We start from the raw sequence: 14,045 nt of genomic DNA on the forward strand, positions 1-14,045 counted from the left end.
ATTGTAATGAATAATGATTTTAAATAATCATCGGAGAAAGTAGACATCTTTCCACAAACCGCGGCCGGAGGCTCGTCTCCAGAAGATAACTCAGATCGACGTGTCGGTGCAGTTAAACTACAGAAACACACTTGGTTCATCTCGTCCGGCACCGGAAGGAATTCATGTTTGTTAGACAACAAAACCCCCGAACTGACACCGAGCTCCTCATCCGGCCGCCACCGGGGACGTTAAATGGTTGTCATGGTAACGGTCGTCAGGTCCGAGGAGGCGCTCACCACACGTCATGTTTTAGTTCCTCTTTATTACAACGGATCGGGCTTCGAGCACACCAAACAAAAACAAACATCAGCATCTATCAGAGCAGTGTAACAGGTGACAGCATATAAAACGGGTTTTTAAGAAGGGGCGGGGCGCCGGGAGGAGGCGTGTCGGGAACAGGTGGATGTTCAGGTGCTGGTTTTCTTGGGTCTGCCTCTGGACTTCTTGGCGAGTCCGGGCGTCGTCTGGGTGCTCGTCTCCACCAGTCTGGACGTTGCGGCGCCGGCTTTTCCCGAGTTCGGTTCCTTCCTGGGTCGGGAAGTCTTTCTGGGACTTGTCTTCACCCCGTTCACTCCTGCAGAGGAAAATTCGACAGGTTCACGCCGTTATCGGACACTTCCCATTAATGTCCGTCCAAACACTTTTGAGGCAACTGAGCATAAAGCGCGATTATCAGAGACCGAGATATTATTGGCTAATGAGTTATTTTACTGACGTTGGAACGTATCATGTCAGTTGGTAGTAAAGAGCATTAAATAAACAGAGGACACCGACCTTTCTTCTTGGTGACTCTCTTTTTCTTGACAGGACTTCCATCAGTCTCGTCCTCCTCCGGATCATCTGACGCCTTCTTTCTCTTGGTCAACTTCTGGAGGGACAAGAAACAAGGAAAAAGGTTTTCAACGGAGGGCTCACATGTTCAGGTTCCTGTAAACCGCCGACTCAGCTGTCTGTCCAGTATTGTTTGTTGCTGAAGCTCTTGTTCAGAGTACTTGAAAGCCTTTTGCTGTACTTCTGAGAGACTGATGGGACCAGCCTTCACACCTCCAAAACAATCATCAATCAAAATCGGACAAATCCCAGTTATAAAAGAACAACAGTCGTTCCTTTCGGCAGCACCTGTTGATGATGAGCAGTAACTCCAGATGTTTTCTTGGACTTGACTTCTTTGATATCCAAACATTTAGTTCACTAGTGAGTTGGGCAGCATGAGAACGTGTTCCTTGATTGGACCACAGCAGAACCAAACAAACAAACTGTTGATGATGAAGGTTTCTGATCCATGAAGATCCAGATCTCATCGTTGGATATTTCTATGAATTGGTTTTAATGGTTGTCCACTCCTGTCTGTCTGTTTGAGTGAATTCAATTGGAAAACATTTCAATGTAACATATTCTATGTATTTTTTTCCCGTATAAATTCACCACTACCGAGTACAATAATAATAATAATAATAATAACAACATGAAGAGCTCTGGTATCAGTTTCGTATCGTTATTGGCAGATTTCTAACGGCAGGTATCAGAATCAGATCAGAACTAAAACAGGAGTCGTTGCATCTCCTCCGTGAACTGGGACGTCATCGTCTCCGTCCTCCCGACAGAAATCAAAGAAGAAAAAAAAGTGAAGGTGTCCTCAGAGAGTCGTGTACTTATCGAAGGCAATCAACTCCTCCATCCATCCTCCTCCTTTCTAGGACTCTATAATGAAGCTCCACTCAGTCTGAACTATCACCCCCCCTCCCTCCCTCCCCCTCCATATTTTTTGACAATTGCTACCTCATGATCACCACGCGGCACCCGCTGAGGTGAACAGATTGGCGGGATAATTACATAGAATAACCAGCGCCGGGGCCCGGTAACCCTTCGGCTGGCAACACCACGTCCCCGGTGGCTTCTTCCATATGCAGAGAGAGACGAGGATGGAGGACAGGAAACAAACATCAGACTGACGGTGTTGGAGGTGGAGTGGTAGACTGGAGCTCAGCACACTGCAGCTGGAAACTATTTCAGTTCTCACCATCAAATCAGTAAAAATTGCAGCACTGATGAGCGACTATTGTTTGTTAAAAGTTATAATCCTCCAGATTTCAGGGCTTCAGCTTCATTCTTTCAGCACTCAAGAAAATAAGTTCTGGAACGCAGCGCAGAGCAGTCGTGTACGAGTTCGGTCGTTTGATCGACATCAGCGAGGAGTTGGAGACGTTTTCTGAGCGCCGGTACGTGAACATTCGTGACTTCACCGTCGACCTGAAACTGGAGCAGACAAACGTCACATTCTGCATCAAACTGTGTAAACGGTCAACGGAGACGCTCGAAACGCTTCAGAAAGTCTACGGCGAAGAAACGATGAGCCGGGCGACGTGCTCTGATGACATCACGTGTCAAGAGGGGCGGAGCTTCACTGTGCCAGACAGAAGGAGGAGGAGCATCAGCTCATTCACCTCCCCAGGACTTCTTCCTGTTCCCCAACAATGAAGGTGAAGTTTTGCCACTAAAGAGGAGATTCAACACGGATCTCAGAGGTTGATTAGTCCCAGGCAGCAGACCAACCTGAAGAGGATGACGGCTCGATTTCAATCAGCTGCAGCCTCTGGTTGTTATGGAGACCGTCTCTCACTCTTTTCGATTTGAAGCTGTTTATGTGATGAACTTGATGGTAAACGGTTGTTTATTTCCACATCCAGCAGTTACAGATGAAGCTTTACAGGCTAAACTGTGCTGGAGAGAAACCTGTTGGTGACGTCTGTGTGTTCAGTCTCCAACTCGGACCTGAAGGTCTGCGGTTTGTCCCGTGTCCACCGTTTATATTCACACATCAGCTTTATTTAACGGATCACTTTCAGCCGCACAGAGGAACGATGAACTGGAACTGAAAAGGTGAAGTCCTCCAGGTCGTAGCCTGCCTCGGTGTGTGTGTGTGAGTGTGTGTGTGTGTGAGAGTGTGTGTGTGTGTGTGTGTGTGTGTGTGTGTGTGTGTGTGTGTGTGTGTGTGAGTGTGTGTGAGTGTGTGTGAGTGTGTGTGAGTGTGTGTGTGTGTGTGTGTGAGTGTGTGTGTGTGTGTGTGTGTGTGTGTGTGTGTGTGTGTGTGTGTGTGTGTGTGTGTGTTCACCTGGACAGGTGATGCTGCTTCGCTGACAGTCGTGAACTCCAGCTTGGCGTCATCTTTAGCCTGGATGGACTTCAGTCCAGCCTGCAGGACTGAGCGCAGCTTGTCGTACGGAGGTTTGTCCTCGTATCCCAGAGATTTCACCTCCTCCATGAACCTCTGGATCTCATCTGGAATATAATCATAGTCATAACCAGTTCATCATAACATGAAAGCTACTTCCCTCCAAGACTGTATAAATAACGCCGACTGGACTTGAACATCTCTCAACTCCTGTTAAACACGATCTTTGTTCCAACACTAATGTTTTAATCCGGTCGGGGCGAAGCCTGTTTGTGACTTTCTTCAAACTTGACACACCAGCGCGAACAGATCAACACACACACACACACACACACACACACACACACACACACACACACACACACACACACACACACACACAGAGTTGCAAACAGCAGTTGTGTTTGTGTTCATCAGAGCAGAGGAAAGCGTGACGTCTCGTCTTCGAAGGCGACGCGCTGCCTTCAGGTCCAACTGGAAATACTAGAAATGCAACTATTCTCACAGCGATACGTCAAACGTTAAAGGTCTTATTGGACTTTTATCTGAATGAGAAACATGGAAGGTTTCTGCTTGAAAAACTATAATCAGATCAAGTTTTTATTGATTTTTTTTTTTACCTTGGCAGCCTGGAAAAAACAAAATGTCAATTTAAAAGCCCAATTAATACTGCATTTATGAGGCTAATATTGATATTTACTAATAATGGTTACTAACATTACTAACTTAAACTGGAGGTGCAGACTAACACTGGAGGTGGTTTTCCAGTTTCCCAGCTGTGTGTCTCTTTCTTACCTGGCTTGTCTTTGGTGGAGAAACACGTCTTCATAAACTCAGAGATGCCTTCTTGACTCCTGTAAAGGAAAACATGACGCAAAGTTTCACCAACAATCTGGAAAATCTTTCTCAACATGAAATAGCAATGAAATGAACAAATTGTAACCGTGTTCATGCAGCGCGAAGCCTTTCCTGACCGCTCGGTCTCAGACGTGTGCAGCGATCGGTGAGTCTCACCTGATCTTGGCGTCTCTGACGTACAGGGCGTCCTGCAGCTTGTCCTCCCAGGGCAGCCGACCACACAGCCACTGAACCATGCAGTAACACAGGATCTCCAGGTCGCTTCGCCTGCACGCAGCTGGAGCCCAACAAACACATCAGCAACAACAAACACGGTCGGCATGACAACGGTTATGATGCACATCGTATATCAGACTCTGTTTTTGGGGTCACGACTGTACAAACGGCCTACGTGGACCTACATGCTCCTTTGTGGGCGTCGATGCTCGTGAACTCGATGGTGCCATCGTGACATCTCTTGGGATCCTCCTTGTACTCTTTGGGGACCATGTCGGGCGCGTACCGATATGCCAGCCCATAATCTACTAAGTACACCTGCAGGTACAAACACAGTTATTCAGGCATGCACGCAACCAGAACCGTTTAACACTTTATACATGTATCAGCACCTCCAGCACTTCGCTGAGCATTTAAAAGAACTTGATTTTTCACTTGCTACGATGCAATTTGTGAAGTTAAGTGATTGTTTTGTGGTAAAATTATGGAAATTGGCAATAAATTGCAAGTCTACACATTTCTTTTTCATTTCCTATAAAAACACTCGTTAATAAAGAAACTGTCATGCAATCACTCTTCTGTGCATCACACAAATACTTTAGCTCCAATCTTTTTTATGTTTTTAAATTTCTGAACTAAAGGAACCGTGAGTTTCAAAGTTATAAAAAGATTGATAAAAGTACCGCAGCTTTACAAACCAATCTGTGACCGTTATATAGAACATTTGCTGTAAAAAGAAGTTCCTAAAATGCTTTGTAAAAAACACTTCTAACAATCTTGTATGCACAAAAACTAAGTGCAACCCTGGACAACTGACTGTGTGTAGAAAACTAATTGAACACATACTTATTTCCCAGAAATCATTTCTGTTTTTTTTTTCCAGTCAGCCAGCATGAAGTTTGTTTTGGTGATGAAAGGAGAATGAGGAGTTTTTGTTTGGAAAGGCGTATTTCGTACACTTTTACAGATCAACCACAGGAATTTTCCAAAATGTTAAGTTCCCCAGAATATTGCGCCAATCGCTCAGATTTGTGAGAATTTCTGTGATTGTAAGATCGTGATTTCCGGGAGCGACTGATGATGAATATACAAATACATATAAAATGTTTAAAGGAATAAAACTGCACCACTTTAAATATCCGTTTCACCCGATGTTCATGCGCTAAATACAAACGTAGACCAGGGACCCTGAAAGCAGGAAGAACATGATTTGAAAATCATAACTTCACCTTCACAAGCTTCTTACTATTTACTTTGTTCTTACAGTCTATTATTAAGAAATATACAGTAATAAAAGACTGAGTGTACATCCCTGTAACTGCAGGGTAAAGCCTAAAAACAACAAGCTCACCTAGTATTAATGTCCTGAGGGGCTGATTTTTAAATTGTCATTTATAAATAGCTCTTTAATAACACCACCAATGATACATTATTAATCTTCAAATTAAATATTTGCCCCGGCCCCCTCCTTGTTTGCAAGAAAAAGCTCATTGCTGCAGCCATCTAATCTCCTCTGACACACACACACACACACACGCACACACACACACACACACACACACACACACACACACACACACACACACACACACACACACACACTCCCCCTCCCCCTCTCCAGGCCTTAATTGAATCTAACGAAGCGGTACAAGTGCGTTACAACCAAAAACACAATCATCTCCTGCTTTCAAGGAGCAGCGCCGAGGTCACGGCGCCACTTTACTTTCACAACAACAGGAAGTGCAGCGCTGAACTGAACACGTCGAGGAGGCGGACGCTCGTTAAACATTTGTTTCCCCCAGAAACAGACCGAGATGATTTTAGCCGAGAAGCTTGAAACACTACTGACCTGGTGAGGATCGCTGTGGCTCAACATGAGGTTGGAGGCCTTGATGTCAGCGTGGACGTACTCGTGCTCGTGGATGTACTCCAGAATATCCAGCTGAACGACGACAAACAAACAACAGACCAAAAAACACAGATGATGTTTTTGCTCAATATTTCAAATTCACCTTCCTGTAATTCAATGAACACGTTTTTTTTGTTGTTGTTTTTCCACTGAGGGGAAAGAAAGTTGATTTATTTATTGATGAAATCACCAACCAGTCGGAGGCCGAGCTGCAGGACCAGTTTTCTGGGGAATTTTCTTCCACATTCTTCAAACTTCTTCTGCAGGTCTGTGCCGAGCCGGTCGATAACCATGAACCTGTAGCTGGTGGGCACAAACACGACTTCTTCACATCCTCCGCTGCAGACTTTCACATCTACTGATTCTTTCTAAAAAGAAGCTCTGCAGCCCGAAGAGAAAATAATATGAAACTTGCAACAACAACCTTAAAAGTAATCTGCCAATGTCTGCAAATCTAACCTAAAATATGAATTATTATGACCATGTTGAACATCTTGAAACCTTTCTGTTAACATGTTTTTACTTATCAGTTGTTATTTTGGTTCGAAATTTGTTTCTATTTAGTTCTGACTTTAGTTTATTTTAATTTTGTTGGCTTTCATTTGATCATGAGAACATAAATAAAACCTGAAGGGATCCTGTGATTGAGTCTTGCCACTAAAATCATTTTTCTCGTATCCATGCAAGTAATAGTTGAGCGTTGCTCGCTTTGTTGCACGGCTCTGAAATGTTTTATTTTTTATTCCAATAACAAAGACAACCAAATGTTAAATCTAGCCACAGGCAATATTTGTTTTTAAATAGGAAAGATAAAGAAATGAATGTTGCTAATTTTATCTAGCCAATAACATTCAGTTGTATTTTGTATTGTTTGTAATTGCGATAATAGAATTATCCCAGTTTATTTTCTGAACACCTGAAAGCTGTTTTTTTTAAGACTCAGAGTTACGGTCCAGAAACACCCTGAATGGTTCGTAGTTTTCTCTTCTGGAACGTGTTCACATGAAACTACAACTAAAAACTAAGAAGCTGAAAGAGTAGGAGCAGGTCTCGTGTGTCGTGCCCTGCGAACAGTCCCCGTCTCACCGCTTGCCTCCTCTCTCGTGCAGCCCGGAGCCCCAGTACCGGGGAACTCCCAGGTTCTTCAACTTGTGCGACTTCATCCAGCTTTGAACTGCAGGACAGAAACAGAAAGCAAAGACAGTTGGATTATTGAAACTTGATGTGACGTCACTGCTCAGTGGTGTCGGTGTAAGTGGGTGACGGCTGTGATGCTCAAAGTAATAAGAGTATAATACTCCCGGGGGGAGGGGGGTGTTATGGAGGAGGGGGGTGTGGGGGGGCTGGCTAGCATGGCCGTGAGCTAATCTGCTGCTGGGACAAATATTTACCAACAACGTGAGATTCCAGCATGAATTAAATATGAGCCTTTGGTTCCTTAGTAATATAACAGTTAATTGTCAGGGGAGATTGACATTTGGATTGTTATTATATAAAATGCAAAGCTGTGGCCCGGGGGCTCACAGAGCAGCCACCAGAAGACTCCCCTCCTCCAACACAACCTCTTTTTTTAATTAAGAAAGTTGCCTTTCTTTTATTTGTTTGTTCGCCCCGGTGGTGAGACGCTGCTGGTGCGCTGATCACAGGCCGAACTTTGGCTCCGTGGCACACTTCTACCTGTGTGTGTGTGTGTGTGTGTGTGTGTGTGTGTGTGTGTGTGTGTGTGTGTGTGTGTGTGAGGAATGATAATGCATCTTACTGAGATCCGGCTTCGCAGCTCTCATGTAAAACTTGAGCTCAGAGAATAGCGGTCCGTTTTCACTGGGCTCCTGTGGACAGAACAGAAAGGACATTTAACATTAGAGGACCGTAGAGACACAAACACAGAGGACGGACTTTGTGTTGTCACACGAGTGCTGGTAAAAAGATGAAGTACAATTCAAAGGTCCGGTGTGACTGATGGATTCAGGAGTGTGAACATGTGTTAGAGGCATCAGTTAATGATGTGATGAAACACGTTAATACAACCGGAAATATCTGAAGAATGAACCCGCTCAGGTACGAGCTGATGTCACCACACCAGGAATTCAACAACAGATGACGTGATCAATGAAGTGATCAATTAACAACCTTAACACATTAAATCGAACAACAACACTCACAGATTTTAATGTTTTAATAGTTTCCTCCTTTTGTTTGAAATGTTCTGACACATTTACGGTGAGTCTTGAACTTCTCCTGATCATCCAACATAAACTATCTCAACGTGTTATTTTCTTGGATCTCCTTCAGTCCCATTAAAAAAAATGCTTTCAGAGTTTTGGCCTCAACTTGGTATAAATCACACTGTTTCCAAGCTCAGTGATTCATAAAACAACAGCACACACAACATGCACCTGTCGTCACATCAGCTGTTCTTGTCCATAATGAACAAGGAGGGAGATTTTAAAGGTGTAAAAGGTCTTTGGTGTAAAAAACAAATAAAAGTCTGGTTTCACGTCCTGAAACACGCCTGCAGACTTCTCTCCAGTTCACTGATATCTTAGTTTATAGATGAAACCTGAAACAGGTGAAGGATGCTGATGTTTTGAGGAGGTGTAGAGTCTCACCACTTTGATGACGTAGCGAGCGTCTCCTCCAACAGGTTTCACAGAGTTCTCATCAGCTGGAGGACAAAACCACATGTTGTTTCTTAAAGACATCTGGAGGGTGAAGGTGCTTCAGACCTGCCGCCTCTTACCCAGATAGATGAGGCCGAAGCCCCCCTGGCCGATCGGGGCGCCCAGCTTCCAGGCCTTCTTCCCCGTGTCCGTCAGCACTTCTCCGGGAGGGAACTCCTCCGCCAGCCTCCTCTTCGCTGGAGCTCTTCCCTTCGCTGCTGCTTTGGTTTTCGGAGGCATCTGGAACAGAGAGCTCGTCGGGATGGATGAGAGGTTCAAAGGGAGGCGAGATGAACTGGGAGCGACTTCTCCTCAAATGTTTGACGCCTGATTTCAAACCCAAATATAAACAACACGTGGACGGTCTGGTATCCGGAGCTACCCGGAAGCTGTGACGGTTGGAGTCAGCTGACCAGCTGGTAACCTGCTAACAGCTGTCCGACTCCGAGCAGCGAAGTTCAGTAACCGCGACCGTGTTTCCGGTTGAAACGTTAAACGGTGTGTGGTACGGACAGCCGTTAATCGGTCGACAGACTCGAGGAAACGTCACGTGTTGATAACCGCCGGTTAGCTCCGCGTGCTAACCGCGCTGCTTCCTTAGCAGCGACGTCACACCAGAACAAAGAGCCCCGAACATCTGCGCCGTTTATCATTTAACGTGACACCTGTCGGTAAACTACGGGTCAATACGTACCGTCGCTGTGTTGTTTCGAGCTGACCGGGAGGACGACTCCGTCAGCAGGACTCTTCTCAAACTGTACCGGGAACAAACTTCCCGCAAACTCACAGGTCAGGAAGTGACGTCACGACGCGCTGCTGTTCTATTGGTCGGCTCACGCTGCGTAGGACGGAGTGACGTCAGCGTTCGTGGTTGAGCTCTTGAAGGACGTGAAGCGAATTAAAGAGTTTTACAGAGTTTTACAGAGTTTTAAAGAGTTTTACAGAGTTTTACAGAGTTTTAAAGAGTTTTACAGAGTTTTACAGAGTTTTAAAGAGTTTTACAGAGTTTCACGTTTCCTGAAACACAAGAAGAACAGAGCAGAGGAACATTTCTGAAAGTAGTTCACAGCTGATAAAGATGAAGTCCACGTTTCTATGAAGGAACACTAAGATACGTCAGAGGACAATTAATTAAAGAGGCCTTTATGTAACTTATTTTTAATTAAACTAGTGTGTCTTTGTGGTGCTGCTCATATATGTATTCATATATGTTTTTAAATCTAGTGCGGCACTGCCATTTATATCACAACACAACGGACCAACAGGATCTCAGGGAAACGTACTGCTGACAACATGTGTCACCATCGCTGTCCATCCTGTAACTCCTGCATGTTGTTTCAAACCTTGAATGTGAACAGCAATGTTAATGCCTTGCTTATTTTGAATGTGTCATTTGATACAAACATATTGGGTATCGCTCGCGGCCCGGTGCACAACTCATGAATAAGATAGTGGTTCTTTGGTGTCACAGAGTGAAGCGAGCAGCACCTCAGATCGGAGCGGGCCGCTGGTTGGTACGTCAGCTGTTGCACACACTTCTGCTCCCTCTTTACATTCGGAGGATGTGTACTTCAGAAACCGTTGCCATGGCTCCGTGGAGGACACGAGGATGTGGCCGTCGTTGAGGGAGACTTTCCAGTTTGAGCTGAACTGACCGATTGCCTTCAGATTTCCGTGGAAAGCTCCGTGGTGGAGTCGGGGAGAGAGATGACCCGCTGCAGTGACAGCGATGAGCAGACGGATGACGGCCCAGAGGAACCCAACCAGAACCAGAACCAGAACCAGAGCAGGACGAGGAAAGAAGGAAAGCATGTGTCTTTCCCTCCTGATGAGCAGATCGTGTCCGGCTTTGCGGAGCACAGGAACACCGACAGAAAGGGTAAGCTGCAAATTACACATTACTCCTTTAATAGTACGGGTGGATTTGTTTTGAACTTCTTTGAAGAAGGTCTTCGTGGCTTGTTGAGCCAAAGTATCGTCAGCATCATCATTCTCTTCTTGACAAACCAAAGCTTCAACATTTCAATTTAATTCTTGCATAACTAAAATACAGTGATTTGATATTTATTTGATTGACCTCACTTTATACGTATATCTGCATTTTATCATGCTTAACTTGCACAAATGAATGAAAAGTAATCCAGTTTTTGAAGGATCAAAGCGTTGATGTGTTTCAGTCATAAAAAATCCTCTGTAGTTTCTCACATCTGGTATTTTTCACCCAATAAGACAGACATTAATGTCATTCTCGCTGACTGCTGACACAGAACAGTTCAGCTCCCCGTACGGTACTTCGGAGCCCCTTCAGCACTTGTGGCTGGCTGCTGCTGGCTCACCGGGCGGGATGCACACATTAAAGAGTGAGTGAGTGTTTTCCTCTATTTCAGCTGACAGCTGCCTCACCTTGACAGAGGTAATGGTGGCCTACCAGCAGAGCTGCAGCAGACACCAGGTCCAACCCAGAGCGCACATCCTGCAGCAGCTGCAGGTAAACGGCTTTCCATCACCAGCCGTTGTGTGTTCACGTCATTCAAACTGCGTGAGGCTCGTCTTGTTGTTGGATCTGCTGTTGGAGTCGGATGGGCGGGCGGTGCTGTTTTCCCTGTTGCTGATGTTCACTGCTCATTCTGCTGTGCAAGAACTCACGATATTTCCCAACACGGAGCCAAAGTGTGCAGCAGTGAGGATGTAACGTCAGCGAAGTATTTTAACTGCATCACATTCAAACTGAAGGCCAGTACACACACGGCTATTAAAAGAGCCCGCCGGCTGTATGGCTGGTACCGCAGGGAGCTTGGTTTACACAGTTCAACTAATCTCACAGAAAGAGGAATTCTGAGATTCATATTTTCCATAAAACTGACTGATATTCATGTTTTTTTGATAGTCAGTGAAAACGTGAAAAGTAAATGTGAGTAAATGTGAGTGTGTGCGAGTTCTGTTTTAAGCATCAGCTTAAAAGTCTTGACGAAAAAACTTTATGCAGTAACACTTTCAGCAGAGTTTCGGTTAAGGACATTTTTTGCAAAAAAAGTCACAGGAATTTAGCAAAATTTTCAAGCTCCCGCAAATACTGCAGAGATTTCCTGAATTTGCGTTAATTATTGCGATCACAAAATCACAATTTACTGAAGGAAATTGAGAACACATTTCTTCCCCTACCTGACGTTGATGAAGTGACAGGAGATTTGATCCGTACGATTCGGGGTCTGCACAGTGTTTTATTTTGAAAATTGACCAGACGGTCTCTGCTGTTCCTGTGTGAGTTCCTGCAGTTTAACACGACTTTCACAGAAATATATGATCACGATCGTCATCCAGAAAGGCCCCGATCAAAAAGTCCCATTCGTGTCTGTCCTCCACCAGTTTGATTTTACTGAACGTGGCTTTAACAGAAATGTGTGAAAACTTGTTGTTTTATGCAACATCAGAAACTCTGCTCATACAATAACCGTCCCATGAAACGATATCACGGCGCTCCAGAGAGGATCGATATCGACACGATAACCTGGTGCAACTGGAGCTGTCAGAGCTGACTGCAAACAGAGGTGCCTTCATGTAACAGTGGAGAGCTCACAGACTGATTTTTAGAGCACCAACACACATATGCACACTCACTCTGACTCAGTACACACACACACACACACGCTAAAATCCCCTGCATGATTTAAATGATTTTCATCAACCTCAATCAGGTTTATTGTGGCGCAGCGCTAACAGCATCTCCAGCCTGAACGAGGCTAAGAGCAGGTTAACTGCAACGCACGACGGAAGTTAGCGGTAATGCAAATAATTCACAGCTGTAAACAGTCGGCACGTTTCCAAAGGGAGACGCAGTTATTCATTTACACATTCAACAGGGACTTACCAGACGATCGTGTTTTTCTGTTTCTGTCTGATTATTTTCGAGCTTTTTTTTGTTTCTTTTCCAGGACTTTGTTTTTCATTTTCCACAAAGACTGAGTGTGTTTCTGATGTGGAGCATCACAGGGAGTTTTGAGGAAGACGAGTAGAGGAGTTCTGTGTCCGTTACAGGGCATGACATGAGGACATCTTTATCTGAAGACTAAATGTTTCCCCTCAATCAAAGCAACGGGTCTCTGAAGCAGCGCTTCAGGGCAGCGGTGTGGAAGTGTTTGCTGCACGGTGCTTCGTTGAGCTGGTGACTTTCCTTCGTTTGGTGAGAAGAACATCTGTTGAATTAGTGTATTAGTTTATATGTTTGGGTTTTGGACTGGACTTTAAATCCGTATGAGAAGGAAAGCAAAGCGACTTTTCACCTCAGACCAGTCATGTAACCAACCCTGAACCACAAGTGTACCAAATGTACAGACACACTGATGTGGATGGATGTGCTGTTGATGAAAAGAAAAATGCGTCTGTTTCTGTAGATGTATTTCTTTAAGAGTGTAACATCAGAAATCACAATTTTCCTTTTCATAGTATCCCATAATTTTGCACACGTACTTTTTGTCACAGTCGCACTTGCACATGCAAGCATTGAAAATATTCTTAGTGACGCACGCACACACACACACACGCACACGCACACACACACACACACACACACACACACACACACAGACACACACACACACACACTCTCTCTCTCTCTCTTTTCCTCTCCAGTAAAATAAACTCACATTCTCTCATAGCCACACTTGAAACACACAGTCTGCCATTTATAATTCATTTTGTGTACATACTTACTTTACTTGGACCAGCCATGTAAAAGCACACTGCTCTCCACCCCCCCACCCACGAATAAATTTCACTTGAGATCAAGGGGAATTATTTGTGGAAAATTAGAGACTTAGCAGTGCTTACATTAAGCATACAGCCGCCGTATTATCTCCGAGGTGCTAATGAACCCAGTTGCATTGGAAACGAATGTAGGTGGTCCTCCTGAAAGAGTAAAATATGTATGGTTAAGCATTAGCTAAGAGGGGCAATATTTAGACCAAAAGGGCTGCATGCGAATGAATCCATAATGAGACGATGCAAATCGAAAAGACGAAAGCCTAAAGAGCAAATTTATTAAATTAGGTCTTTTAAGGCGAGGGGCGATTCCCCCGAGGACCAGCGCTGAAGACTATTTAAAGCCTTTTTTTTATTGCACCCTTGGGGCCCTCTGCACTCCTTTGAAATGTTGTAAGTGGGTAAAACAGTATTGCTGTTGGTGACATCT

The 14,045-nt window shown here is 44.6% G+C and overlaps 2 protein-coding genes across 2 annotated transcripts in view; one reads left to right on the top strand and one right to left on the bottom strand.

The window, feature by feature from the left end:
- Positions 1-284: 284 nt before the first annotated feature.
- On the bottom strand, positions 285-9,649 carry vrk1 (VRK serine/threonine kinase 1). The gene is made up of 13 exons (XM_069172472.1): positions 9,552-9,649; positions 8,938-9,097; positions 8,807-8,862; positions 7,957-8,026; positions 7,284-7,371; positions 6,392-6,500; positions 6,138-6,230; positions 4,474-4,606; positions 4,229-4,349; positions 4,010-4,068; positions 3,155-3,321; positions 817-910; positions 285-616 (listed from the first exon to the last, which is right to left on the bottom strand). The coding sequence occupies exons 2-13, from the start codon at positions 9,095-9,097 to the stop codon at positions 450-452; spliced, it is 1,317 nt and encodes a 438-aa protein (XP_069028573.1). The 5' UTR covers positions 9,552-9,649; the 3' UTR covers positions 285-449.
- A 442-nt stretch (positions 9,650-10,091) lies between these two features.
- The window catches only part of LOC138212157 (protein phosphatase 1 regulatory subunit 37), a 28,281-nt gene continuing 24,327 nt past the window's right edge, over positions 10,092-14,045 (top strand). The window contains exons 1-2 of the mRNA XM_069172441.1: positions 10,092-10,736; positions 11,245-11,345. Of these exons, the coding sequence (XP_069028542.1) occupies positions 10,565-10,736; positions 11,245-11,345 (273 nt within the window). The 5' untranslated portion in view covers positions 10,092-10,564. The remainder of the gene's footprint in view (positions 10,737-11,244; positions 11,346-14,045) is intronic.

This window comes from Embiotoca jacksoni, unplaced genomic scaffold (genome assembly GCF_022577435.1).
Source record: "Embiotoca jacksoni isolate LCO1_2020_lvr unplaced genomic scaffold, fEmbJac1.0.p SCAF_53, whole genome shotgun sequence".
Classification (NCBI taxonomy): domain Eukaryota; kingdom Metazoa; phylum Chordata; class Actinopteri; family Embiotocidae; genus Embiotoca; species Embiotoca jacksoni.

Bases quoted from the DNA above. Each gene is read 5' to 3' on its own strand.
- vrk1 (XM_069172472.1), bottom strand. From the start codon at position 9,097: ATGCCTCCGAAAACCAAAGCAGCAGCGAAGGGAAGAGCTCCAGCGAAG. The intron at 8,027-8,806 runs GTGAGACTCTAC...TTCTGTCCACAG, and splicing joins CTCGCTACGTCATCAAAGTG to GAGCCCAGTGAAAACGGACC. The intron at 911-3,154 runs GTGAACACACAC...TTGTCCCTCCAG, and splicing joins AAGCAGCATCACCTGTCCAG to AAGTTGACCAAGAGAAAGAA.